This window comes from Vitis riparia, chromosome 13, assembly GCF_004353265.1.
Source record: "Vitis riparia cultivar Riparia Gloire de Montpellier isolate 1030 chromosome 13, EGFV_Vit.rip_1.0, whole genome shotgun sequence".
NCBI lineage: Eukaryota > Viridiplantae > Streptophyta > Magnoliopsida > Vitales > Vitaceae > Vitis > Vitis riparia.
The window spans coordinates 4742854-4769597 of NC_048443.1; the positions used below are offsets into that span (position 1 = coordinate 4742854).

Here is a 26744-nt window from a genome sequence, read left to right on the forward strand (position 1 = left end):
CTACCTTAAAGATTATTCACAAAGTGAAGGGTCATTTAAGTTACAATTGATAACTTTTTATGCATATTTATTTTGTAATACATTGTTGTTGTGTTTAATGTGCATTTTTAGGTTCTTAATGCATAGTGTTTCAATATTGTAATATGAAATTGGGCATGAAACAAAAAAGATAAAACACTACAAAAAACATAAACCATAAAATGGAGGTTGCTTATCTTATATTTTTTTTCTTCAATACAAGCAGATTTATAAGCTAGGTTTTGTAACCACAACCCTTTATTTTAGGAAAGAAATTATCTAAATTAAATAAAGAGAATCGAGGATATTCAAACCATATCACAACTAGCAATTAGAAATAAAACCAGGTGACAAAATATCCTATATTTAGAAAACAAACCAAATCTTGGATTTTATCCTTATCCTTTGAATAAGGAGGATATGCGATTCTCTACACTCCCCCTTAAGTTATACTAAACACATTGAATAGACCTAGCTTGTCAACCAACTTCTCAAATACTAGCTTGAATGATCCCTTAGTCATAAAATCCCCAGTTTGTTGTGATGAAGGCATATACACAACACAAATGCTCCCTTCTTCGATCTTTTCCTTGATAAAGTGGAGGTCCACCTCTACATGTTTTGTTTAATTATGATGAATTGGGTTATGAGAGATGGTGATAACAACCTTATTGTCACAGTAAACTTTCATATGCTCATTTGTCATAAATTTCAATTCATCAAACAATATCTTCAACCAAAGTACCTCACAAATCCCATGTGCTAAAGCTCTAAATTTTGCCTCAACACTATTTTTAGCCACCACTATTTATTTCTTACTCCTCCAAGTCACTAAATTCCACACACAAAGGTGCAATATCCGATTGTTCACATCTTGTCTTTCATTGATCCTACCTAATCTGCATCTATAAAAGCCTCAACACTCCTCTCTTCACTTTTCTTGAAGAATAGACCTTGTCCTGGAGTCCTTTTGAGGTGTCTCAAAATCTAAGACATGGCTTCCATGTGTTCTTCACAAGGAGAATGCATATACTGGTTCATGACACTTACTACAATGGCAATATCTAGTATGGGAAAGATAGATAAGGTTTCCTACTAAATGTTGGTATCGACCTTTATCAACTGGTGCACTTTTAGACTATTCCCTTAGCTTCAAATTAGGATTTATGGGTGTATCTGTAGGCTTAGACCCTAACATGCTTGTCTCCTTCAAGAGATCTAAGACATACGTCCTTTGAGAAATTGAAATGCCGTTTCTATTTCTTGCTACTTCCACACTAAGAAAATATCTTAATAAGCCTAGATCTTTAATTTCAAATTCTACCGCAAGAATATTTTTGAGTCTTTCCATCTCAACAATATCATCACTAGTCAAGATTATATCATCAACTAGATTATGAGTCTTACCCCCTTGCTGACGAATAGCCTTCATGAATCTACCAAGCCAAACTCGTGGGGACTGTTTTAGTCCATAAAGAGATTTTTTGAGCTTGCAAACCTTTCCATGAATTCTAACCTCGTCGAATCCCGGTGGCAATTTATAGACTTCTTCCTCTAACTCACCATTCAAGACTGAATTTTTGACATCAAGTTGTTGGAGTTTCCCATCGAAATTTGTTGCCAAGGATAGGAGTACTTAAACAACGTTTAGCTTTGCCATTGGTGCAAACGTCTCCTGATAGTCAACTCCATACGTTTGAGAAAAACCTTTCACCACTAGCCTCGTTTTATAGTGCTTAGTGGATTCATATGACTTATATTTAACAGTGAAAACCCATTTGCAGCCAACGGGAGATTTTTCCCTCAACATCTCCACAACATCCCAAATTCTATTCTTCTCCAGACATAACATTTCTTCTCTTATTGCATTTCTCCATTTTGATATTGATAAAGCTTCCTATATAGTTTTTGAAACTTCTATTTTTGCTAGATTAGTTACAAGAGCTTGAATAGATGGTGACGAGTGATTGTAGACCACAAACTTGGAGCTTGGATGTTAAGTACAAGATCGGGTTCCTTTCCTGAGAGCTATAGGAACATTAAGATCATCACCTCGAGAAGTAACTCGTGGGTTAGAAGTTTGAGTGCCTGATATTGGTTTAAATTCATGGTTTTGTAAGAGGTTCATTAGGTGCTCCACTTTTTGGGTATTCTTTCGTCTTGAATAAACAAGTAGCTTGGGAGATTGGAGTTGCAAGTCTCCCATCATTGAACCCTTGTTCATGGTCATAGTAGTTTCGACAAAGGGTGTTTGTGGTTGTTCAAACTTAGGTGGTAGTGTTTGCGGATGTTCAGGCTTAGGTGGTAGTGTTTGTGGTTGTTTAGGCTCGGGTAAAGCAACTATAAGAGCAATGATACCCCATATATTTCTGTTCTCACTAACTTCTCCCCCTAAGGGAAATTTTTGGTGAAAAAAGGTCGATTTTCAAAGAATGTCACATCCATAGAAGTGTAATATTTGCATGTTTCTGGTAACATTTATAACCTTTTTGTGTGGGAAAGTATCCTAAGAAAATACATTTTCAAGCTTTAGGGTCAAGTTTGCTCCTATCATTATCGTGGTTGTGTACAAAGGAAGTACAACCAAAGACTCTTAATGGAAGTGGAGAGATAAATTAGATGTGAGGATAGGTTTTGAGGAAACAAGTTAACAATGTTTCACAATTGAGGATCCAAGTTGACATTTTATTTATTAGATAACAGGCAGTAAGAACAACATCCCTTTAAAGGTATTTTGGTACATTATTTGTGAACATAATGGCTCTAGCTATTTCTAGAAGCTGATGATTCTTTCTTTCACCAATACCATTTTGTTGTGGGGTTATTATGCAAGAGCTTTGATGAATAATGCATTTCTCATAGAGAAAACTTTTGAGAATAGATTTGATTTAAAATATTATTTTCTATTGCTTGTTATGAGAATTTTAATGTTTGCATTGTATTAAGTGTTCATCATGGAATAAAAATTTTTGAATGCTTGTTTTGCTTCTGATTTTTTTTTCAAGAGACATATCTAACAAACCCGAGTGTGACAAACATGCTTGGCTAATTGACAAAATTCACATTGAAAGAAATCTCCATTATGAAATGGTGATGTAAACAAAGTTTGTAAATATGAAAAACTTGGGTGGCCTAGTCTACGATGCCATAAAATTATTTCTTGTTCTCTAGAAAGAGACTCACAACTCACAATTTGAGCTTGTTTATTCAATTCAGCTTCCTTCTCAAAATAGTATTGCCCCTCATGTTCTCTAGCATTGTCAATCGTCTTCCTTGAAGTCAGGTCTTGAAACACATAAGAACACTCAAAGAAATGAGCACCACACTTTAAATCTCTAGTCAACTTACTAATAGAGAGAAGGTTGCTAGACATATTTGGAACATGCAAAACAAAAGGTAGTTCAATTTTAGGACTAATTCTAATTGTTCTAGTTCTTGCCACTGATGAAAGAGATTCATCTGCTATTTTAACTTTGAAATTTCCTGAATAAGGACTGTATGAAGCTTATCATGTAATTTGTGACTCTAGAGTCTATCACCCATGGTTTCGGATCATTGTTGTAACTACTAAGGACTGAGAAAAAATTACCTCTCTGTGCTAGTAATGAAGTATTGGTGTCCTGTGATGGTTTGAGTAGCTTGTAAAGCTGCTCCATTTGCTCTTTAGTAAGCGAGAATTGTGTACCTTCTCTAGAAACATTCTGCTTTGAACTAGGACTAGATTGGTTGGAGATCTCGGCTGAAATTTGAAAACCAAATGGATCTTGAGTGGTGGAATAATACAGGTAAGATTCCTTAATATCTTCTTCCATTGAGTTAACAATCCAAACCATAACCATAGAGTTTTGTGCATCCCATGTCCCAAAAGAGGGATCTCTTGGATCGGGTTTTTTCATTGAACCATCTACATAGCCAAGGTGGCCTTGTCCTCTTATCACCATTAAAGCAAACCAAGACCATTGAAGGAAGTTTTGATTATTCATTTTTGTGGTTGTGATTTGAAGGGAAGAATTATTCAAACCATATTACAACTAGCAATTAGAAATAAAATTAGGTAACAAAATCTCCTATATTTAGAAAATAAACCAAATCTTGGATTTTATCCTTATTCAAGGAATAAGGAGGATTCGAGATTCTCTACATTATATATATATATATATATGTGGTTTTTGGATGCATAAATGTGGGCTTTTTGTCAGTAGCAAAATCATACTTGTTTTGCATGAAAACATAGCTTCATTGATTGAGCCAATGTGTTTGGTCAATCGAAGTATGAAATTTGCAAAAGGTGGCTTTTAAAAGCTTGGTTGATCTAGATATAACCTTGGATTTATCAAGGTGAGTGTTTGTTCAAATCTAAAGTTTTTTTAAGCTTGAAAACATTGAAGTTCAATCTTAGATCGATCAAAGCTTAGGTTCTTTTTTGAAAAAATTGATCAAATTGTTGGATTTATCAAGCCCTACATTCGGATCTATTCAACCATGTGCTTTTTCAATAGTAAAATTCTTTTCAGGTCCTTTGTAGCATGGATCTTTTTTCTTTTTCTTTTTTTTTTTTTTTTTTTGTGAAAAATTAAGGTAGGTCATATCTTAGTGGTTTTTGAGTATAAAATGCTATTTTCTTGAAGAAAAGTTTAGAGATTTAATTTAGAGCATAGAGTTTCTTGTATTGTATTTTTGCTCTTATTCATCTTTGTCAAAACTAGCACAACATTCTCATTGTAAATGTATTGAAATCTTAATGACCCCAATTCTCTCAAGTTGCAACTGTTTATCATATTGATGTTGTGATCTATGTGGGGAGACCTTGTCCCTTGAAGGAATTCAATGATGCTGAAGCTGCTTGCCTTAAGGAAGTTCAAGGTTTACCTACTAAAGTGCAGATAGGGAAAGATTCATGGCTTTGTCAAGGGTGACAAAGTGGTTGAGGTCTAGTGCAAGAACCATGAAAGGATCTAAGGATTGGATTGGGGAGTAGATTGTTTGGTAGATCTTTGTACTTGATATATATTTTAATGGATTTGTTCAGCAGCTTTAAGCTTGTGCTTTTTTGTCTTGTGAAGGTTTCCATGTAAAATCTAGCTTTAAATAGTTTAGTTAATTGTATTGGGATCAATATATTACACCAGACTAATAATTAAAAGTTGGTAGCTTTAAAATTTGGGAGCACCACCTATTTACCACCCTAGGTAGTTACATTTATCAAGAACTGGTTTTTTGGGAGTATTTTTTGGGCTAAACTGCAATGGTGGGATGTTAATACTTAGGCTATGTGGTCATATCATTATCCTTGGAAGGCTGTTGCACTAGTTTTTGCTTTTTATTTTCTTTGTCCCAATTTTTCTCGCTTTATGCACTTTTTTGTTGTTCATGGCACCAAGATTCATTTCAAGAAGATACTAGTGGGGAGATCAACCTTTGCTCTTTCAATTTCCTGATCTTTATCTGATTTCCAGATCAAGGATTTTGACTATTCCAGTTCTTAGGAATTTTAATTTCTATTATAACCTATTGGACCATTAAATTGATGATCTGTCCTTGTTGCTGCTCTTGTTGTTGCATGTTTATCTCTTGCCTTTTTTTCCTGAAAACTGTGTATGGTCCTTTTCCTCTTCTGGGTTATTTTCCTTTCATCCCCTTTTTCTAGCTTTGTCTAGTTTATTGACTCTAGTCTCATTTCACCTGGCACCATTCAGAGAGCTAAACCTTTGTCTAAAGCTAAGGCCTTCACATGATTGGTGGCAAGCAAAAAGGTCAACACCAAGGACATGTTGTAGCTTAGAAGGCCTTACAGGGGATTGAACTATGAGTGGCGTATTTGTCCTTCATTGCATAGTGGCATTAAGATTAGGGTTCCTCCTACATCTGCGATTGATATGTTGATGATTTCACTGCAGGGTTTTGGAAGGACTAGCAGGAGCAAAAGTTCTTTAGAGAGTGCCTACATTTACATCCTGGTTTTGGTGATTTGGTTAGAGATAAATGGCAGAATGTTTGACAATAAGTGGAGACTAGATGAGTCATTATGGGGCTTCATTTACTTTCTTTCTTCTCTTTGGGTGTTATTTGAGTTTTGGGTACCTTGGTTGGTTTGATTATGTCAGATTGGAGGTCCAAGTGCCATTCCAGTAGAAAAATAGACTCAGTAGCTGTGTGGATACCTCATTCACCAGGTCATCTCAAGTTTAACATTGATGGAGTCATTTGGGACTATAGTAGGAGGCTGGTTAGTGCTTTTCCCAAACCTATAGGGGTAGGTTGGCTATTGGGGCAGAGTTGTTGACATTATTTACAGTCTCATCTTAGTTTCTTTGATAGGTTTTAATGATGTCTTAGTAGAAGGTGATTCAATCTTGGTTTTCACCTGGGTTTCTCCGAAAAATGAAGTCTTTGGAAGTGGGATAACTGGATGCACAAATTTTTCTCTCTTTTCCAAGCTGAGTTGTTCTTTCAGTTGTATCTGTCACTGGGCCAACCAAACAGTGGATAGACTAGCTAAGCCAGGTGTGTATCATAAGATATACTTGAGGGAATTTTTACCTCCCCAAGCTCTGTATTATAGTTTTAGCATCAGTCTTCAGTTGGTTTTTCAGGTTGCAGTCGTCTTGTTTATGTTTCAATGGCATCTTGGGGTTTCAGTTGATACTCTTGGTTTTTGTTTCTGAAGGATTGCTTGTTCTTGTTCCTTTTGATCATGATTATGTGAATTTCTGTTTTTTCTATAAAGAAAAGGATGATAGCTCCTAAAATAAATTGGAACTTAGGAAAGGAACCAGAAGATTGCAATTGGGTGTTTAAAATGAAAAACAACTCATATGATGTTAGTAAGACATAAATCCAGATTGGTAGCTAGAGGGTCTATACAAACTTACAACAAAGATTGTTAAGAAACCTTTAGTCTAGTTGCCAAGATGACTTATATATGTGCTTTGTTATCATTGGCTACTGGTGTAGGTTGGCTTCCTTACTAGATGGATGTAAAAATGCTTTCCTACTTGGTAATCTTACGAGGAATTGCATGATATACTACCCTGGTCTGGTATCAATTTTGTACTTTCTTTTCCTTGTTTTATTTTTCTTGGTAGAAAATCTTTCCCTTTAAAAAGTTTCTGAAGGGATTTAGAATATTAGGCATCTCTATAGGAGAGTTGTAGGATTCTATTAATCAGTCGATAAATAATGAGAATTCTCTTACATTTTTGTGCCCTTGTTGTGGTGAGGCTTCATTAATTTGTCTTTAGACAAGACTTGGAGAAGAGGATGAGAAACCTAATTAATTCCTCCATCAAAACCTGATGGACACCCTTTTTCTTCTTTTTTATTCTATTTTTTTTGCTACTTGCTCGTGTATAATCAGTCTTTCTTTAACCTTAGTCTTGAGCCTCTAAATCCTAACTTTTTATCAATAGCTTTTCAAGCTATTTGAGCAAAGATTTCTTTATCCCTCATCACAGACTCAAATACTCTACTGAGATATTCTTTATACCTCTCTGTGGTGCCATGAGAAGGATTAAAGAAAACCTATTTACCATCAATAACAATGGTGCTTTGCCCTGTATATCATTTTCTGAGAACTCATTCCTGCACATGTAGCTCCATCCCAGTAAGGAATTTCGAAGCTTATTTGTAGGAGAAATGTTAAAAAAAAGTGAGCATAACAATCAATGAATGAGAAACAAGCAAACTAAATTGATCTGCTTCTCCTAGGTTGGGGGACAGCTAGGGTAGGGTACCATATAGTGTGACCACACTAGCTCTACTGTGGGTTATTTGTTTGGTGATGAAATGCCAGTATCTTTGAGAATAGGTAAAAGGCCTTTTAAAGTTAGTATGGGATGTGATAAATTCTCCTTATCTTTATATACCAATTTCTTCAGAGTTGTTGGGCTCCCCATTGGGTTTATGTTGGATTAGGAGGCAACATGTTTAAGAGAATTGGAGATCTGTAGCAGTGCACTCTCATTGAGTTCCTCCTGAAGCTTAACTTTGATGGTTATTCTCTTGAGAATTAGAACAATTAGGTATCAGCTGAGTAATAAGGAAGGATTGGTTGAAGCTTTCTTCATGCCTGCTGGAATCTGAGGTATTAGATGGAAGGGTTGACCTAGGCAAATTCAATAAGCCTCACTAACATGTTCATGGAGAATGGGTCTTCAACAGTTATCTCCTAGGTAAGAGAAAAAAGGCCCTTGAGTTGTGTCATTGGTTTTGCCATTGCACAGGATTTCAGATCTGTCTACATATTTGGGGGGCTCGTTTTTGTGGGTTACATGTTTTGCCAATCAATCATCAGATTCTTTAGCTGCCTGTGGAGCTATTAGTTTACAAGCTTTTGCAGTGGATTTCAAGCCTTTCTGAGTTGTATCATTGCTGAAAGTATTGGGCTATCGTAAAGATTCCTTTAGGCAGTTCTTTCATGCATTCTTTTATTTTGGTTCGAAAGATAACTCATCATTCTTGTACTTCTCTGCTTTGATGCCATGAAAGTATTGTTTCTGATCAAGAAAGAGAAACAAATTCTATTGTTTGTAGATAACCCTGTCTTTATTGATGAATGTTGTGTTATAATTTAGTCATTTCTTTGTTGTTGATACACATGAATAAGTTTTTTCAATAGAGAAATAATCATATTTGGAGCATTAAGAAAAGTAGTTAACCAAGCAAGTTAAAGTTAAGGTAGGAGAATTTGGAAATGCCATTTTATGGAGGGGTATTGGCAAAAATCCAGGACCCAATAAAACCCTAGATGTGCTTGTGCAAATAAATTTTATTGTGAAAGAACAATTTTTTATTTTTTTAATCAGAAACTAACATTTTCATTCATTAATCAATTGATAGATATGAGAAGGATAAACAATCTTTCAAAGATGTATACAAGATGTTAGAAAGTAACCAAGAAATATAACCACAAAAACTAGCCACCCCTCCCGCATATATACTAGAGAAAAAACATTAGACACTCAAGGGGGAAGGAGATCTCCAACAAAGGAGGCCATAGGCTTTCCTCCTTGTTTGGCTAATTGATCTGCAACTTGGTTAGCTAAATGAGTAATCTAAGAGAAATAACAACCTAACTCATCTACAGTATCTATGATTTTGCGCATCCAATTGTTAAACTTTCATGAAGAACCACTTTCCTTATTATTCACCAAAGATATTACAATGGCAAAGTCTCCCTCTATAATTAGATTGGATAGAGATAAAGCTTTTGCCTACATCAAACCCTGTATTCACAAGAGTTAACAATGATTGGGAAATGGAAGAGGTGGAAACTTTTTTCAATAGGTTACATAGTCATGCGCTTAGAAGGGGTGATGAGGATGTCATGTTTTGGAGGGTTTCAAAGAAAGGTTTCTTTACAGTTAAGTCTTTCTTCTCATCCCTAGTTCTATGCATCGGTAGAGAGTTCCCTTCAAGCTTAGTTTGGAATCCTTGGGTTCCAAAGAGAGTCAACTTTTTTGCTTGGGAGGCTATGTGGGGAAGAATTCTAACTATGGATCAACTAAAAAGGAGGGGTTGGGTCTTACCAAGTAGGTGCTATTTGTGTAAAGTGGATGAAGAATCAGCAAATCATGTGCTTATTCATTGTCCCAAGGCAGCTATGATTTGACACCTTATTTTTGCTCTTTTTGGTGTTCATTGGGTTTTGCCCAATTCTATCAAGGAAACCATTCTTGGTTGGAACGGCACCTTTGTTGGAAAGAAAAGAAAAAAGGCATGGAATGCAACCCCTTTATATTTATTTTGGACTTTATGGAAGGAAAGAAATAGAAGAATCTTTGAAGATACTGAATTAGCGGATCAAGCTATTTTACGGTCTTTTTTGTATACGTTTTCAGATTGGGTTAAGGTGCATGTAGATTGTACTTCATGGTCCATTTTCGATTTCATTGATTGGTTGGGTTGTAAGCAAGGGTTTTCTTTTTCTTTTTTTTGCTTTTTTCTTCTCCCTTTGGCCTTGTTGCCTTGTATACTTCGTGTATACTTTCAGGTGTACTTCAGGCTTTCTTAATACAATTGCTTTTACTCATCAAAAAAAAAAAAAAAAAAACCCTCCTATAATGCTAATATCTCTACCTTAATGGCTAACCCAATTTTAGCATGCTTAGAGAAAGCTCTCAATACTATACCAAAATGATTTCTAATCACACCACCAATACCTATTTGTCCAAGGCAACCCATCGGACATCCATCAAGGTTTAACTTCATCAAACCTACTAGAGTGGGTAACTAGTCAATCATTACCTTTTGATTCAAACTGTTTGAGTAGCAAGGACTCTTTCAATCTAAAATTAAAAGATACAATGGAATATTTGCAAAAGGCTTGGTGACTGAGGCCCATAGGGAAGAGAAAAAGAAAATCAAGTCTCAAATAGCATCCACAAATCTCCATCTTTACAACCTTCATCTTGATCTTTGCAAAATTAACTTGAACATCAAACTTTCTCTTTGGACATTCTTTAGATCAATGCCCAAATTCTGCACATCTATAGCACTTCGTAAAAAATTTTCCTTGAGCATTGTTGTGTGTTTGAATTGTTTTTCCACATGTGCCATTTGTTCTTGCAGGGATTGTTCTCTATCCTCCTTGAGTAATATTATTTGTTTTACTAGCTATTGCACTAGTACATTTAGGTCTAGATTTCTGGGAAGAACCTCGATTAAATTGGGCTTCAACTTTGACAGCAAGTTGGTAAGCATCATTAACCTTGTATGGATACTAAAGTCTCACTTGATCCTGAATGGCCAATTTGAAATCATTGATGTAACAACTAACTTGTTGGGTTGTAGTTTCAACCATATTGCTTCTCAATGTCAATTTGATAGAAATCTTGCATATACTACTTCATAGTCTTGTAATGTTGCTACAAATTTTGCCCCCTTTGATACAATGGTTGCTCATAGTTTCACTGTAAAAAGTCCTTGAGGCCTGACTCAAGTGGTAAAAATGGTTGGGGAGGGCTTTTGGGAGGTTCCAAGTTCAAGTCCTAATGAGGACACAAATTTACCTATTTAAAAAAAAAAAGTCTCAAGGAAAAAATTGTGTTCTCAACTTATCCTTCATCTTGCTCCAATATCTGTTTTTTTTCCATTACCCCTCATTTTTCTATCATTTTGATAATGTTTCCACCAAGTCGGAGCTGGTCCTTTCAACTTAGCTCTAAGAAGCTTAACTTTCCTCTCCTTTGTTACTTCTTTCCAGTCAAAATAGCTTTCAATGTTGTCAAGCTAGTCCACAAACTCTTCTGGTTCCATCTCCCCATCAAATTCTGAAATTTGAACTTGTACACCATATTCCTTTGAATTTTGTAGAGCTTGTATAATGCAATCTTTTGACTAAACTTCTCTAATTTACAAAATTTGACTACTCCTATATGTACATATAATATAGCTAGGAAATCTCTAGAATCTCGACAATAGTTCAGCCGAGATATTCAACTTTCCAACACATGTCATACAACACTATAATCATATCTATTTCCATTATAGTTCCTCACTCAACTATAAGTAATTTTTGGTGCTATAACACCTCATTCAATATGTTTTAGATGCTTTTTATAATCACAAGTTCATTAATAACGATTGACTTATCTTCATTATGCTGTCAATGATAGCACTTGAATAATAATGAAAAATCATTAGTTTAGTCATTCTCATAATTATAAACTGAACACTAGACATCTATCAAAACATAATCAAAGTGCTGGAAAGCCAAGTATGTTTTGAATCCATTATTGCCACTTCAATCATGTCCTTTTGGGATTTGTTGTTTGTCTTTTAAATCTTCAATCTCACCATAGAGTGGAATCTCATAGGTATTTCTACTAATATTCTCTATATATGACTAAATTTACTTCTTCTTACCAACATTTTCGAAATAGAATTGGATTGGTTAATTAGATCGGTCAAACTATCAAGTGGTTAACCTTCTGGTTCGATTTGGTTATTGGGCCAGCAATGGACTAATTGATTGCCAGTCAAATCGATGAATCAACAGGCCCAGTCCGTTTTGAAAGAATCAAACAAACTCTTAAATTTTCTTTTTCACTAGGTGTTGGGGGGATTTGACAGTAGGACCTTTTTTTTATTGAAAAAGAGGGAGAACCAACCAATGAGCTAAGCTATTGTTTTGTTATATTACTAACTTAAGTTAATAAAATACAATGTTAGTTACTTGCTTCAGAATGACACTACTTATAAAAATTTAGAATAAAAGGCTATATATATTAATTTCTAATATAATAATTGATGGAAATAATATAGGTAAAATGTCATAAGAATTTTTAGGATAATAAAATAATTGAATGTATAACTATTAAAATGTGGATAAAGTTAAATAATAATTTTTTTTTTCATTCTTGGATATATGATATCTTTTCTTTACAATTAAATGTTATACTTCTATTATTTAAGAAAATTAAAATATTAATATATTTATATTTTATCTTTATCGTGATTTAATCTATTAACGTTAAAGATAAATAAATCTTTAGTTATAAATATATATAAATAACTTCTTGAAATTATTTTTTAATAATACTAATATATAAATTATATATTTATAATGTCAAATTGATATCGCTATTTGATTGTGGTTGAGTCATTGATTCAACCAATCAACCATGATTAGGTAACTTTTCTAGTTCAATGATCCGTTTGGTTTTGAAAACAATGTTTCTTACTTATATCTTAGTTATTTCTGAATTTATAGAAACTGCAGCTACATTTATTGAAGACCTCTGATGATGCATCTTTGATATAAAATGTGTTTTGATTGCTTAGCCATTCGCTTTTTCAAGGTTAAAAAGGTCCATTTTCAGTTTGGGAAGAAGTTAACGACTTTCCTACTCCAGTTTAGATTTTTTTTTTTTTAAGCTTTTTAATATGCAATACGAAGAATGAATTCCGTATTCCTGAGTTATGATCTATTTGGAAACACTTTATGACTTTTGGCCTTTGCTCTCAAAATAAGTAAAGTAGTAAGACTATGGAATTTTAAATAGGATCTATATACTATGGCACCACCTTAACTAAATATTTTGCAAATAAAATTTAAAATGTCAACTGTGACCCAAAATTTATGCCTGAACTAAAGTTTCTATATTCTTACTCCTGTCAATTTATTAAGGGCACATATGGGATGTTCTTTGGCATTAAATTGTGCCACATATTAAGTCATTTTGCATATAAATGCATCCAGAATAGGGTCATTACAAAGAATAGTCACATAATTAGAAACATTGAAATCAGGGATCCACATTTCCCTTACATCCTATGCCACCAGTTGCAGTGATGGTTCCCATTTTATTTATACATCAACTCTACATGATATATTTGAAAGTTGAAATGCATGTAAGACACAATGGAGCCATGAAAAATGGGAGTTTCTATCATTCCCTACACTTTTGCAATTGGTTTCTTTACTCTAATGCTCCTGTATAGCATGTTGTTCTGCTCTATCTTTTTCTATCATACACGCTCTCACACACATACACACGCTCACGCACATCCCAGGAACATAGGACTGAGTTGACAGGGTTATTATTTTGTGGACTTATTCTTGTTAACTGGTCAAAGATTCTCTATTTAATTGGTCTCTTTTCTTTTTATCTCATGTTATGGTGATGCTTCATATGTTGTTTTATTTTCAGCTTGCAAATATAATATGGGGTGATGCTGGTGAGAGTGATGACCATACTGTACCTTATCCTAATGAAAATGAAAAAAAACCTCCAGCTACATTTGGGGTTAATAACAAGGACTGGAATCAGGAAGTCACTGACATTAAGCCCACTGAGCAGACAGCATCTGGAGCTAAAATCCAATTCCATGGGAACAAGCAGGAGCATAGTACCAACCTGGACATAAATGAAGGACTGCCTGGGACAGGATTTTCCATGGGCTCATGGTCTGATTTGTCTTCATCAAATGCTGCCAAAACTAATCAGGACTCCATGGGTACTAAAATCTCAAGCAATTTCATTGAAATTATTGAATATGATACATCAAGATGTGGCACAACTGCCAGATCATCAGGTAGTGTATTATGTTGAATATTGCTGTCAGTTCTAATGATAATTTTTGTTACAGCTGAGACAACTCAACTTGATAAAGATCCTGAGATTTTTCGAAACCAGCATGATGAAAATGAGCAAGGTGATTTTGTTGACTATGGCTGGGCTAACATTGGAAGCTTTGATGATCTTGATAGAATATTTAGGTAGTGCACGTTATCCATATCCTTCTCCCTACACCTACTTTAACATCATCTTGGCAAAACCCTTGTATTGAAACTTTCTATTTGTGTGATCATTCAGAAAAAGGTTAATTTAATCTTGTTCTCCATATGTTAGATCTTGTCATGAAAAGCACGAGGGACCTTTATAATTTGCACAATGTTTTATTTAAAACCAATTTACCCTTGAACATAACCCCTTAAAACAGAAACTTGGGACAGTAGCTTTTGGCCGTATAAATACTGCTGTCTATTTCTCATATTTTGTAAAATAATATTTAAACCTGAATAATAGAAGTTTCAACAGGATTAAATTTGTCAAGTTTGAGAGAGATTGTGTAACTTGTAAAAGTTTTGTCATCCTTTCCTGTCAATAAGTCTTGTTTAGCCATAAACAAAGGTATCCGTGTGAACTAATATCCTCACAAGTGATGATTTTGCAGCAATGATGCTCCAGTGTTTGGAAATGCTAGTCTTGGTAATGCAGATGAACTATGGTCATCTTCAACTAATAGCCCTGTGAAATCTTTTCCATTATCTGTGGACTCACCAAGTTTGGGCTTAGGAGCTCTGAGGAATACATCAGAGCATTTTGAAATCAAAACAGAGCATGTAGAACATGAAGATCAGTCCTCTACCCCTGCTTATGGGATAATGAATCATCCCTCATCTCATGGTCAACAAAATACATGTGCAACCATGGATCAAGTAGAATATGGTGGAGGTAAAAGTAAGCCCATAATGAAGGACCAGGTATGAACTGAAAATGTACTATATGATTAGTGCTTAAAGTTTCTTTCATGTATTTAAATCAGTAGAGCAAAGAAAATAATAAGTTTTTTATTGGTTCTACAGATAGCATTTGACATAGTTGGAAAGACCACAACATTAAACTCTCAGTATGCTGCAGAAAATGCTGCAACCCCGAATAAATTTGCAGACAAGGTACTTAATCTTTTTCAATCTCTAACCATCCAGTTACCCAACATACCAGAAACAGGTAATGGGCCTGGATTAATACTTTGCTGAAAATGAATGATCTATTGTTGTCTCTTGCTCCCCAAAAAGAGTACCTGGGAAATTGGAAAATTCAGGATTCACACTATGGAAGTAAAGCTGTCTGTATATTGAGAATAATTTTTGATACCTAATAGGGATGATTTTATCAGGGTTTTTTTCTTTTTTGTTTGTGTATATCACAATAATCATGTTATCAATGAATTTATTTAAAATAGCTACAAATAACCATTTGGGAGGTCTTCCAATCAACTGGCAGAGAGACTAGCCAAATCAAGTGCTTCCTTTCAGAAACCTTTTAGGGGTCATTTCAATGACTTGAGAAACTTGTGTTGGTTTTTTCCTTTCTCTTTGTATCCATTGCCTTGTTGCTTGAAGGATTCATTCTCCCCCTTGCACTTTCTACCCTTGTAGCAGAGTTCATTTTTCATATTTAAAAGGGAAAAATGGCCTGCCAGGACAGGTCCTGATATGCTTTTTAAATAATGATAGGACCTGTTCCTGAACTACCACTACCTGGCATGTTGATGCACATGGCATATAGGACATGTTTTTTTCAAAGAAATATGAAATTTTCATCATCCAAACTGTTGGACCATTTATTGTGCCAATCATTTATGAAAGCATTGCCTCCTTAGTAACAAACAAGATATTCTCTAAACTGCATTGTTCCATTAAATGATTTTAACCATTTATGGAAACCTGATGCGAATCATTTTGAGGATAATATGTGTCAAAAGTAGTTGTACATGTCATATTTACTTACTCAAATGCTCTTGCATCTTAAAGCCTTGCCCTGGCATGGAAATGCCTTTTGTTTTCAAATAATATTGCATGGTTAACAAGGGACTGTTGCTTTAGATTATTTTTGAAGAAAAGCTAAATTCTGGATATTCAAGTACACTGATGGGATAGTCTCCAAATTAAACCTATAATAGTCTAAACTAACTTGGACTCTCTGCAAAGTGCATGTCTGTCACAATGATCTTGACTGCCTCAACCAGTCAGTATCTGGAATACTGTAAAAAAACAGGAAAAAACAACGGTGAGTTGGAGGGAAATGGAATGCAATTTTCTGTTTGAACTCCACCTGCAGATGATGTGTAATTCAATTTTGCATATCAAAAGTTCACAGATTGTTTCCAGCTTGGGATTAACATCCAAGAAAGAAATTAATTGTGCTTTCATTTGAAGCATATATACACACACCATATAAAATAAGGCTGTAAGAATTTTTGGACTGAATATGGTTTTATTTGTGATCGAGTATCAACTTTTTGGATATCAATTATCGAGCATATAATAGGCTTAGGATTTCTTTTGCTTGAGCTTCGAATATATCTTTGCAGAAAAATGAAGTGAATAGGACATAATGTGTGAATTCTTTGTTGGAAGACCAGAGTATTGTTCTAGTTGTTTCTTTGTATGTACAGGCAAATAGGCAAAAGAAATTGTTGAAATCTCAGAAAAAATTGGAGGAAAAGAATGAAGGAAAGTTGTTGCAGAACTTGTATGGTACTTGGTGTCCACCTGGAAATCAATTCCAACAATATGGGATTCAATTTGCTCCTACTTCAGTGCAAACTTGTCCCTCTTCAGTCCTCAGTCAACAAAGGCAGCTTCAAGGGCATGAATCTTTGCATTATCAGCATATTTCCAGTCCATTCACAGCTTCTTCTGCTTATACGGATCTTTCAAATAAAACTCCTGTCATGCCTGCTTTGCCACATACCCATAGTGGACAGGATAAGCATCAACAACTGCTTTCTAGTTATGAAGTACCCCGCGATAATGCAAATCCTCTAAATAAATCACTGGATGCTCCAGTAAAGCCTCTGACCATGACACCTCAGGAAAAAGTTGAAAAATTAAGGAGGCGGCAGCAAATCCGAGCAATGCTTGCTATTCAGAAACAGCAGCAGCAGTTTAACCATCAAGTCTCATGCACCAATCCTTCCATCACTCATAGATGTTCCCAGGAAAACCAAAATATGCATATGGAGAGTGCTGATGGTGAAATTGAGGAAAATCTAAGTGCTCTTTCTTCTCTTGATCCGAACTCACCTATGGGACAGGATGATTCTAGTACAATCTCTATGAAAATTGATGCATATTCAGCAGAGGACACAATACTTAGCCGGCTTCAAGATATTGTCTTAAAGGTATGTTTGACTTGCAAGTGCAATCTCTCCATGGTGGAATATGTTCACTTCTACAATCTTACCTTCAAATCAATGTTTTTTTGCAGTTGGACATCAGAATAAGACTTTGTATTCGTGATAGTTTGTTTCGACTGTCTCAAAGTGCAATGCAAAGGCATTTTTCTTGTGACACAAGCAGCACCAACCAAAATAGCAGGGATGACCATGAGTTCGTGGCTAAAGAAGAAATCAATAGTCATAACAGGTTTGTAAACCTAACTGCACTTTTTCCTTATATTGTTTACATATGCAAATTAGACAATTTTTTTGTATCTTATGTATAAAAAAGTTCAGTGCAGAAACTGTTATAATTTCTCTTGGTAAAAATTACATTGTGATTAGATTGTCAATAGCTTAAAAAGTTAGTGCTGAGAATCCGAAATCAAATTTGATCATACAGTTTGGAGGAGTTTGTTGCCAAGCCTAAAATCCGGGGATTGATTAGCCTGATTTATTCCTACATTTAGATTATTCTATAGCTGTAAATTGTATATAGGAGTTTCACAAATTTTTTCCCAGATTTATTACTAGTTTTTAGCCTTGATCCTAGCCTTTACACATGTATATATTTAACAACAATCATGTCACAATTGTGAGAGTCAAATTAATAGAATTTTTTTCATCTTTTCACCCATGGTATTTGTTAGATAGTGTACAGTTATTTAGGTTATTTACTTTTCCTTTTCCTTTTCTTTCCTTATTGTATTGTGGGTCCCACTAACATGTATATATATACCCAAGTCCAATGTGCATTATTTACAGTTTTTCAATAACAAAAATTAGGGATTCTCCCTTTTCTCTCTTTTCACAGTATTAAAGCCCCTTTTTTGGGTTCTAGATTATTTTAAAAGTGGCCTTTGTGGAAATCCGGAAGGTACAGCTGTGTTAGAGCTGTGTCACAGTTGTATGCACAGCTGTGATATAGTTGTTTCCTATTCTATTTTTTATTTCTTTTATTTCCTGATTTTATGAGAGATTTTCTCCTAAAATCAAGGATTAGTTTTTCTTTTTCTAAGGTAGATGACCTCAGCCATTCATGTATAAATATTGATGCAAGAATTGATTTAAAATGTGTGAGAAAAATAAAAAGTTCTTTTTTCTTCCTCAAATTTCTTCATGGTATCAGAGCTAATTCTGAACCATTCAATCCATCCATGACCAAATACGGAATAGCCACCAAGCACTCCTCAACCTCAGAAGTTGCCTCCACTTAAGAAGCTCCTATTCCAAGCAACAGTGGAGGATCAGATGGTACTGCTCTTCTCGTTACTAGACACAAACTGAATGGGCAAAACTATCTTCAGCGGTCCCATGCAGTCATGGTGTTCATACGTGGTAGAAGGAAGGATGACTACCTCACCAATGCAGTGCCTCGACTTACGAAAGAAGATCCGAAATTCAAAGGATGGAAGGCTGAGAATAATATGGTCAAGTCTTGGTTAATTAACTCAACGAGCAATGACATAGGGGAAAATTTCATACTCTATGGAACAATGCAAGAAATCAGGGAAGCAACAAGGAAGACTTATTTCGATGCAGAAGACACAACAAAGATATTTGAAATAGAAAGGATCCTCCATGCTTTATGCCAAGGTGAGTTGTATGTCACTTAATATTTCAATCTTTTAACTTGCCATTTGCAACAATTAGACATATTTGAAACCACTAAATGGAATAGCCCAATGGATGCAATCAAATATAAGAAGATCGTTGAGTAGAAACGAATCTACAAATTTTTATTGGGATTGAACAAAAATCTGGATGAAGTTCGAGGCAGAATATTAGGAACTAAACCTTTACCCAACATCTGAGAAGTTGCCTCAGAAGTGCGCTGGGAAGAAAATAGAAAGAAAGTCATGTTGGGGTCACAAACCAACCAACCAACCAACCTATCATTGAGGGTTCTATCCTAGCGGCCCGGGGTCCTCTCAATCCTTCTAATGACAATTAACCAAGAAAGGGAGACCTTGGTGTGATCACTACCAAAAATTAGGTCATACCAAGGACACGTGTTGGAAAATCCATGGGAAACAAACGAATTGGAAGTTGTTACGTCCTCAAAATGATAGAGAAATCCAAGGACACCATGTCACTGTTGTAGACAACCCAACACCACCTAATTCCAGTCCATTCAGCAAATAGTAATTGGAATTGTTGCAAAAAGTGTTCAACTAGTCCCAACATGTGGAAAATTCCTCTAATTCTATCATCAGGTTCGGATACTTTGCTTGAAAAGGTAATTTTCTTGTTGCTCTGAAAATAAAAAAGGAAAATTTGAGTCCTTGGATTATTGACTCAAGAGCTTCTGATCACATGACTGGAGATGCCACAATTTTTCAAAATTATACACCTTATTTTGGGGATTGTACGATTCATATAGCTGATGGTTCTCTCTCAAAGGTGGATGGTATATGTTCTATTGTCATCTCTAAGGACCTAAACCTTGGCTCTGTTCTTTTGTTCCAAACTTGGATTGCAATTTGTTGTCCATTAGTAAACTCACTCGAGAAAAGAATTGTGTTATTAAATTTTTCCTAAACCATTATGTTTTTTAGGATTTGAATTCAAGGAAGATGATTGGTAGTGTTGAGCTGTGTTCAAGACTCTATATCTTCAAAGTGACTAATTATATTGAAAGACAATCTCAATTGACAATTGGTGAAAAATGGTTTGTTTCTTTCTTTAGTTCTAATAAAGATAGTGTGATGTCATGTTATGACACTATCGTCTAGGACATCCTAGTTTCTTGTATCTTAAAAAACTTTTTCCATCATTATTCACTAAAGTTCAGATGGTTTTCAATGTGAAATTTGTCAATTATCCAAGCTTGTTTGCAAGCCCTATCCAATTCAATTATACAAACCATCTCATCATTTTTTCCATGATACATAGTGATGTTTGAGGGTCATATAAGATAAATAACATAACAGGGACTAAATGGTTTATGTCATTTGTAAATAATCATACTAGAATTTCTTGGATATTCTTGCAGAAAGTAAAATCAGAAGTGGGTCAAATTTTTTTAAAAAATTATAACATGATTCAGACCCAATTTTGTACCAAAATACATGTGTTGAAAATTGACAATGCAAGAGATTATTTCAATTCTATCATAAGGGAATTCTTATTAAAAAAATGTATCGTTTATCAAAGTTCTTGCATTGATACTCCTCAACAAAATGGGATAGCCGAGAGAAAGAATAAACACTTGTTAGAAGTTGCAAAGGCTCTTATGCTCTCCTCCTATGTCTTAAAGAATTTTTGGGGAGAAGTTGTACTTATTGCAGCCTATCTCATCAATAGAATGCCTTCTCATGTCTTGAGTTTCCAAACACGGTGCAAAGTCTTTCTCAAATCATAACCTAGGACTCGGCTCATTTCCTCCATTTCACTAAAGGTATTTGGTTGCTCAGCCTTTGTTCACATTCCCTAACAACATCAAAATAAGCTTGATGCTAGAGTATTTTGCTAGGATACTCTCCAAACCAGTAGGGCTATAAGTGTTACTCTCCTGTCACAAAAAGGTTCCACACCTCCATGGATGTGACATTCTTTGAAAATCAGTCTTATTACTCCAAAACCGATATTCAAGGAGATAATAGAATTCAGGAATACCAGTTTTGGGAAACAGAAACCATGACTAAACCTTAAACACTTGAGTTTGTTATTGGTCACAACTCTAACCCTATCTTTCTTGCTCCAAATCTCCCACTCCAAACTACTAAATTTGTAGACACCGAGCTAAGTGCTCCTCTTAGCCTAAACTAATCTCAGACTGTCAATAGCAATGAGTTTATTGTATACTCAAGGAAAAAGAAGTCTCAAGAAGATATAGAGCACTGAACACATCCCGAACTAGTACATGAAACTGAATTGAATTTAGTCCCAGAAGAGACACACTCAGGTAACATTGATTCTACTACTAATGAGTCAGAAGATGATGAGCTCAATTTGCAAATTGTCAAAAGGAAAAGAGTAAGATGTTGCCTAAATCATCAGATTTATAACTTTATCTCCTATAAGAGTTTGTCACCAGGTTATCGGATTTTTGTTACTAGTCTTATGGGTATTCGGATTCCCAACAATATCTAGGAAGTCCTACAAATACCTAAATGGAAGACAACCATTGAGGAAGAGATCTGAGCTCTTGAAAAGAATAGGACATCGGAGCTTAGAGAACTTCTAGAAAGAAAGAATCCGATCGGGAGTAAGTGGATCTTCACAGTTAAGTGCAAAGCAGATGGGAGTGTTGATAGGTACAAAGCTCGACTAGTTGCTAAGGGATTTTTCGTAGTCCTATGGAATTGACTACCAAGAAACCTTTGCTCCAGTTGCCAAATTGAATAGAATTCGTGTTTTGTTGTCGTTAGTTGTTAACTGAGATTGACCTCTTCATCAAATGGACATCGAGAATGTCTTCCTCAATGGTGACTTAGAAGAAGAAGTGTGCATTGAAATTCCTTCAGGTCTTGAGACTGAGACAAACATTAACAAAGCCTGTAGACTAAAAAACAAAATCCCTATATGGTCTCAAGCAATCTCCTCGATCTTGGTTTGATCGTTTCAGCAAGGCCATAAAGAGGTTTGGTTACTCTAGTATCGGTCTAACCACACTCTATTTGTAAAACACACTGTTGAGGAAAGAATGTCATTATCATTGTTTATGTGGATGACATAATCCTAACTGGAGATCATGAAGAAGAAATAGGCAAACTCAAGAGTTTTCCTGCCCCTGAGTTCAAAATTAAAGACCAAGGGAATCTTAAATATTTTCTTAGGATGAAAATTGCTAGATCAAAAATGGGTATGTGATATCCGAATGTAACTATGTCCTAAACTTGTTAAAGGAGACTGGGATGCTTAGGTGTAAACTTGCAGACACACCTATGGACTACACTTCTAAATTAGGAACAGTTAAAGGAAGTACAAACATAAGACTAGACATTGTTTTTTTAGTCAGTGTGGCTAGCCAATTCATGAACAATCTAACTAAAGAACATATAAAAGTTGTGTATCGTATTTTAAGATATCTCAAAATGACTCTAGGAAAGGAACTCTATTTCAAAAGTACATAGAAGAGAAACATTGAAATTTTTTCAAATGCAGATTGAGCTGGCTCTATAATTGACCAAAGATCAACCTCAAGATATTGCACCTATGTATGGGGGAATCTGATTACTTGGCGAAGCAAGAAACAATCTGTTGTAGCTTAGAGCAGTGCAAAAGCAGAATTTAGAGTTATTACACATAAAATTTGTGAAGGAATGTTAAAGAGACTCTTAAGCGAGATGAAAATTTCAGTAGAAGATTCTATGAAGATATTTTGTGACAATCAAGCTATCATAAGTATCGTTAAGGACCCTATTCATCATGATTGGACAAAGTATGTGAAAATAGATCGCCATTTTATTAAGGAGAAGATAGAAGAAGGGACGATTTCATTGGTTTACACTCCAACAACACTCCAGACAGCAGACATTCTTACCAAGGCACTTTCTAGAACCAACTTTAAAGACTTGAGATCCAAGTTGGGAATGATTAACATTTACAACTTAGCTTGAGGGGGAGTGTGGAAATTAGAAGGAAATCCATAAGGTATAGTTGTATGCATAGTTGTGTTACATGCACAGTTGGGCCACAGTTGTGTTACAATTGTGTTAAAGTTGTGTCACAGCTATATGCACAACTGTGATATAGTTGTTGCCTATTCTATTTTTTATTTCTTTTATTTCCTGATTTTATAAGGGATTTTCTCCTAAAATCAAGGATTAGTTTTTCTTTATCTAAGGCAGATGATCTCAGCCATTCATATATAAATATCGATGCAAGAATCGGTTTGAAAGGTGTAAGAAAATAAAAAGTAGTTTATTTCTTCCTCAAATTTCTTCAGCCTTCATTGCTAGTGTTGCTAGAGGACTATGTCCGAAACTATATCTAAGTGGAAGGAAGTCACAATGGGACAAGTTTCTGGTTCTACAAAAGGTCCCACTATTGAAATTACAACTCATAGGCTCAATGGGCAAAAATTTTTTGCATTGGGCACAATCAGTAAAGTTCTTCATCAGAGGTCGAGGCAAAATGTGATATTTGGAAGGATAACAAAAGGCTCAAAGTGTGACTAATCTTGATTATGTTATTTGGGATGCTGAGAACTTCATGGTGATGTCATGGCTAGTCAATTCCATGGAGACTGAAATCAACTAGGGTTTTATGTTCTTGTCAGCTGCAAAAGAAGTATGGGATGCTATTAATATTGCGTTTTCAAATATAGACAATGACTCGATGTCGTACAATATGAAACGTAAAGATCTTGAAATCAAGCAAAGAAGCCAAACAGTAATGGGTTTTTTCAAGGCTGCGAATCACTTTGGCAAGGGATGGGCCTTTATCAAGACCTTGATTAAAAGAATGTTGAGGATAGTGCATTGTATAAGAAGGTAATTGAAAAAGAAAGAGTTTTTGATTTTTTTTTTTTTGGTTTGAAGGCAAAATTTAACCAATTTAGGGGGAGACTTCCGAAGACAAAGCCCATTCCATCAATAAGAGAATTTTACTCAGCAATAAGAATAAAAGAGAGTAGGCTAATGGTGTTGATGATAAAAGAAAATCCAGCAAGGGAAGGTTCAATGCTAAAATTAGAAAGTGCACTTGTCAATAATCAACGGAGTTTCAATAAGAAGAATGATGACAAGGATAAACTATGGTGTGATCATTGCAATAAATCATGCCACACCAGGGATATGTGCTGGAAACTCCATGGGAAGCCACAAAGATCGGGGTGAGGAAACAAACCAACAAGGGGAAATAGTAGAGGACTTCAAGTGGCTGACCAGCAAAAGATTGGACAGCCTACTGCATTTGAAGCCCCAGTTTTCAGTAAGGAACAATTGGAGTTTCTCCAAAAATTCATAGCCCCTTCTCCGTGTACAAGAAATGTAACTCAAGTTGGTAATTTTCTCTCTTCCCTGCACTAAAAAATATCCAACCCTTGGATCACAGATTCAGAGGCTTTAGATCATATGACAGGTTTGTTAAATCTTTTCTCCACTTATACTACAAGTTCGGGACATCAAAAGGTTAAAATAGCATATGGGTCTCTCTTTTGTTGTTGGAAAAGGAACTATTGTCCTCTCAAACAATCTTGTCCTAAAATCAGTCCTACATGTTTCCAATTTGTTTTGTAGTTTAATCTCCATCAGTAAACTTACTCGTCATCTAAATTGTTGTGCTAAATTCCCTCAAACTCATAGTGTATTTCAAGAGCTATGTTCGGGGACAAGGATTGACAATGCTAAGGAGTTGGAAGGCTTATTTATTTTGGAGGAAGAGGCTGAGAAAATTCCAAAGGCTTTACAATGTGAAAGATCCTTCAACAATGAAATTATGCTATGGCATTCTAGACTAGGGCATCCAATCTTTGCTTGCCTAAAGAAGTTGTTCCCTTCTTTATTTCTAAATAAAAATGTCACAAATTATCAATGTGAAGTGTGTTAACTATCAAAGCATCATCAAGCTAAGTTCCATACTCATGCTTATACTCCTTCTAATCCTTTTTCCATTATACATAGTGATGTGTGGGGTTCCTCTTGTGTAACCTCTCTATCCTGAGCTAGGTGGTTCATTACCTTTATTAATGATCATACTCGAGTGTGCTAGACTTATCTTTTAAAGAAAAAATTAGATGTTGTGACTGTTTTCCAAACCTTCCACAAAATTGTTCAAAACCAATTCCAAACCAAAATTAAGATCCTTAGAATCAACAATGGAACAAAATATTTTTCGAAGAGTTTTGGGAAATATCTTGATGTCGATGGGATTATACACCAATCATCATATGTCAAACACCTTAACAAAATGGAGTGGCTGAAAGAAAATATAAACATCTCCTTAAGGTTACTAGGGCCTTAATATTTCAAATGGGGGTTCCTAAACAATATTGGGGAGAAGCCATTTTGACAACCTTATATCTCACTAGTAGAATGCCATCCCGCACTCTTGCATTTGAAACCCCCATGAACATGCTTAAGAAATTCTTCCCTAGTGTTAGCCACATTTTTTCCTCCCTTACACCAAAGGTTTTTGGTTGTGTTGTTTTTGTTCATAACTATAACCATACTAAGAGTAGATTGGATCCAAAAGCCCTTAAGCATATCTTTGTAGGGTACTCACCAACCTAAACAGGATACAAATGCTTTCATCCAGAGTGTTGGAAATTCTATGTAACAATATTTGAAAACCAACCTTATTACTCCAAACCTTCTTTTCAGGGGGAGAGTTTTAGAGAGGAAGATCAGATTTGGGAAATCCTACCAGTTACTATTATTGAAAACTTCACCCCCATTGGCCTTAACATTCCCAACTTCATCTTAGATTATGAAATACCAAATGAGGAAGATCATATAAGAGGAGAAGATTTGGAAAACGGACCAGGAAAACAAATAAAGATAAAAGTGTATTCGAGAATGAATAAAGGAGCTACCAATTCTTCTCAGTGCCAATCCCCTTAACAGAACATGGAAAAACTTAAACAACACAAGTGAGTGCCTAAATTCCCCAACTTCTCCAAATTTACCAAGTTCTAGATCAGTTTGTAGGTCTTCATCTGATTTGAATATTCCCATTGCTCGATTTGAACTTGCACTCAACACCCTATCTCTAATTTTCTTTCCTATAGTCGGCTTAACCTATCCTTTAAAGTCTTTATCACTAATCTCTCTAGTGCGAGTATCCCAAATTCTATTTAGGAAGCTTTGTAGGATTAAAAATGGAGAGGAGCGGTTCAAGAAGAAATGAGAGCCCTACACAAAAATAGGACATGGGACTTGGTGAATCTCCTTATTGGAAAGCTCATAGGATGCAAGTGGGTTTTCAAGGTAAATTCAAATCAGATGGGAAAATTGATCGATGCAAGGCTAGGCTGGTTGCAAAAGGATTCACTCAAATTTACGGGCTTGACTATCAAGAAACATTTGCACCGGTTGTGAAGATGAATACAATTCAAGTTATACTCTCACTTGCTGCCACTCAATACTAGCCTCCACACTAATTAGATGTAAAGAATGCTTTTCTTCATAGAGATCTAAAGGAAGAAGTATACATAGAATTGAAACCTAACTTTGAGGAAAAATTTGGGAGAAGTAAAGTTGTAGATTAAGAAAATCTCTCTACAGATTAGAGCAGTGACCACACGCTTGGTTTGAAAAATTTACCAAATCAGTCCATGATAAAGTATATTTGCAAAGCTAAGTTGGCCACACAATGTTTTACAAACA

At 35.2% G+C, this 26744-nt stretch overlaps 1 protein-coding gene across 2 annotated transcripts in view; it reads left to right on the forward strand.

Moving 5' to 3' along the window:
• LOC117928116 (protein LNK2) overlaps positions 1-26744 on the forward strand; it is a 53869-nt gene that overhangs the window by 17734 nt on the left and 9391 nt on the right. Inside the window, exons 2-8 of one of the 2 annotated variants that reach the window (XM_034847973.1) lie at positions 13671-13977; positions 14110-14239; positions 14698-15007; positions 15110-15199; positions 16705-17433; positions 17520-17677; positions 18599-19064. In XM_034847973.1, coding sequence (XP_034703864.1) covers positions 13671-13977; positions 14110-14239; positions 14698-15007; positions 15110-15199; positions 16705-17433; positions 17520-17677; positions 18599-18686 — 1812 coding nt within the window. In that variant the 3' untranslated portion in view covers positions 18687-19064. Of the gene's footprint in view, positions 1-13670; positions 13978-14109; positions 14240-14697; positions 15008-15109; positions 15200-16704; positions 17434-17519; positions 17678-18598; positions 19065-26744 lie in introns of those variants that run through there. The other variant, XM_034847972.1, reaches the window with a different exon arrangement.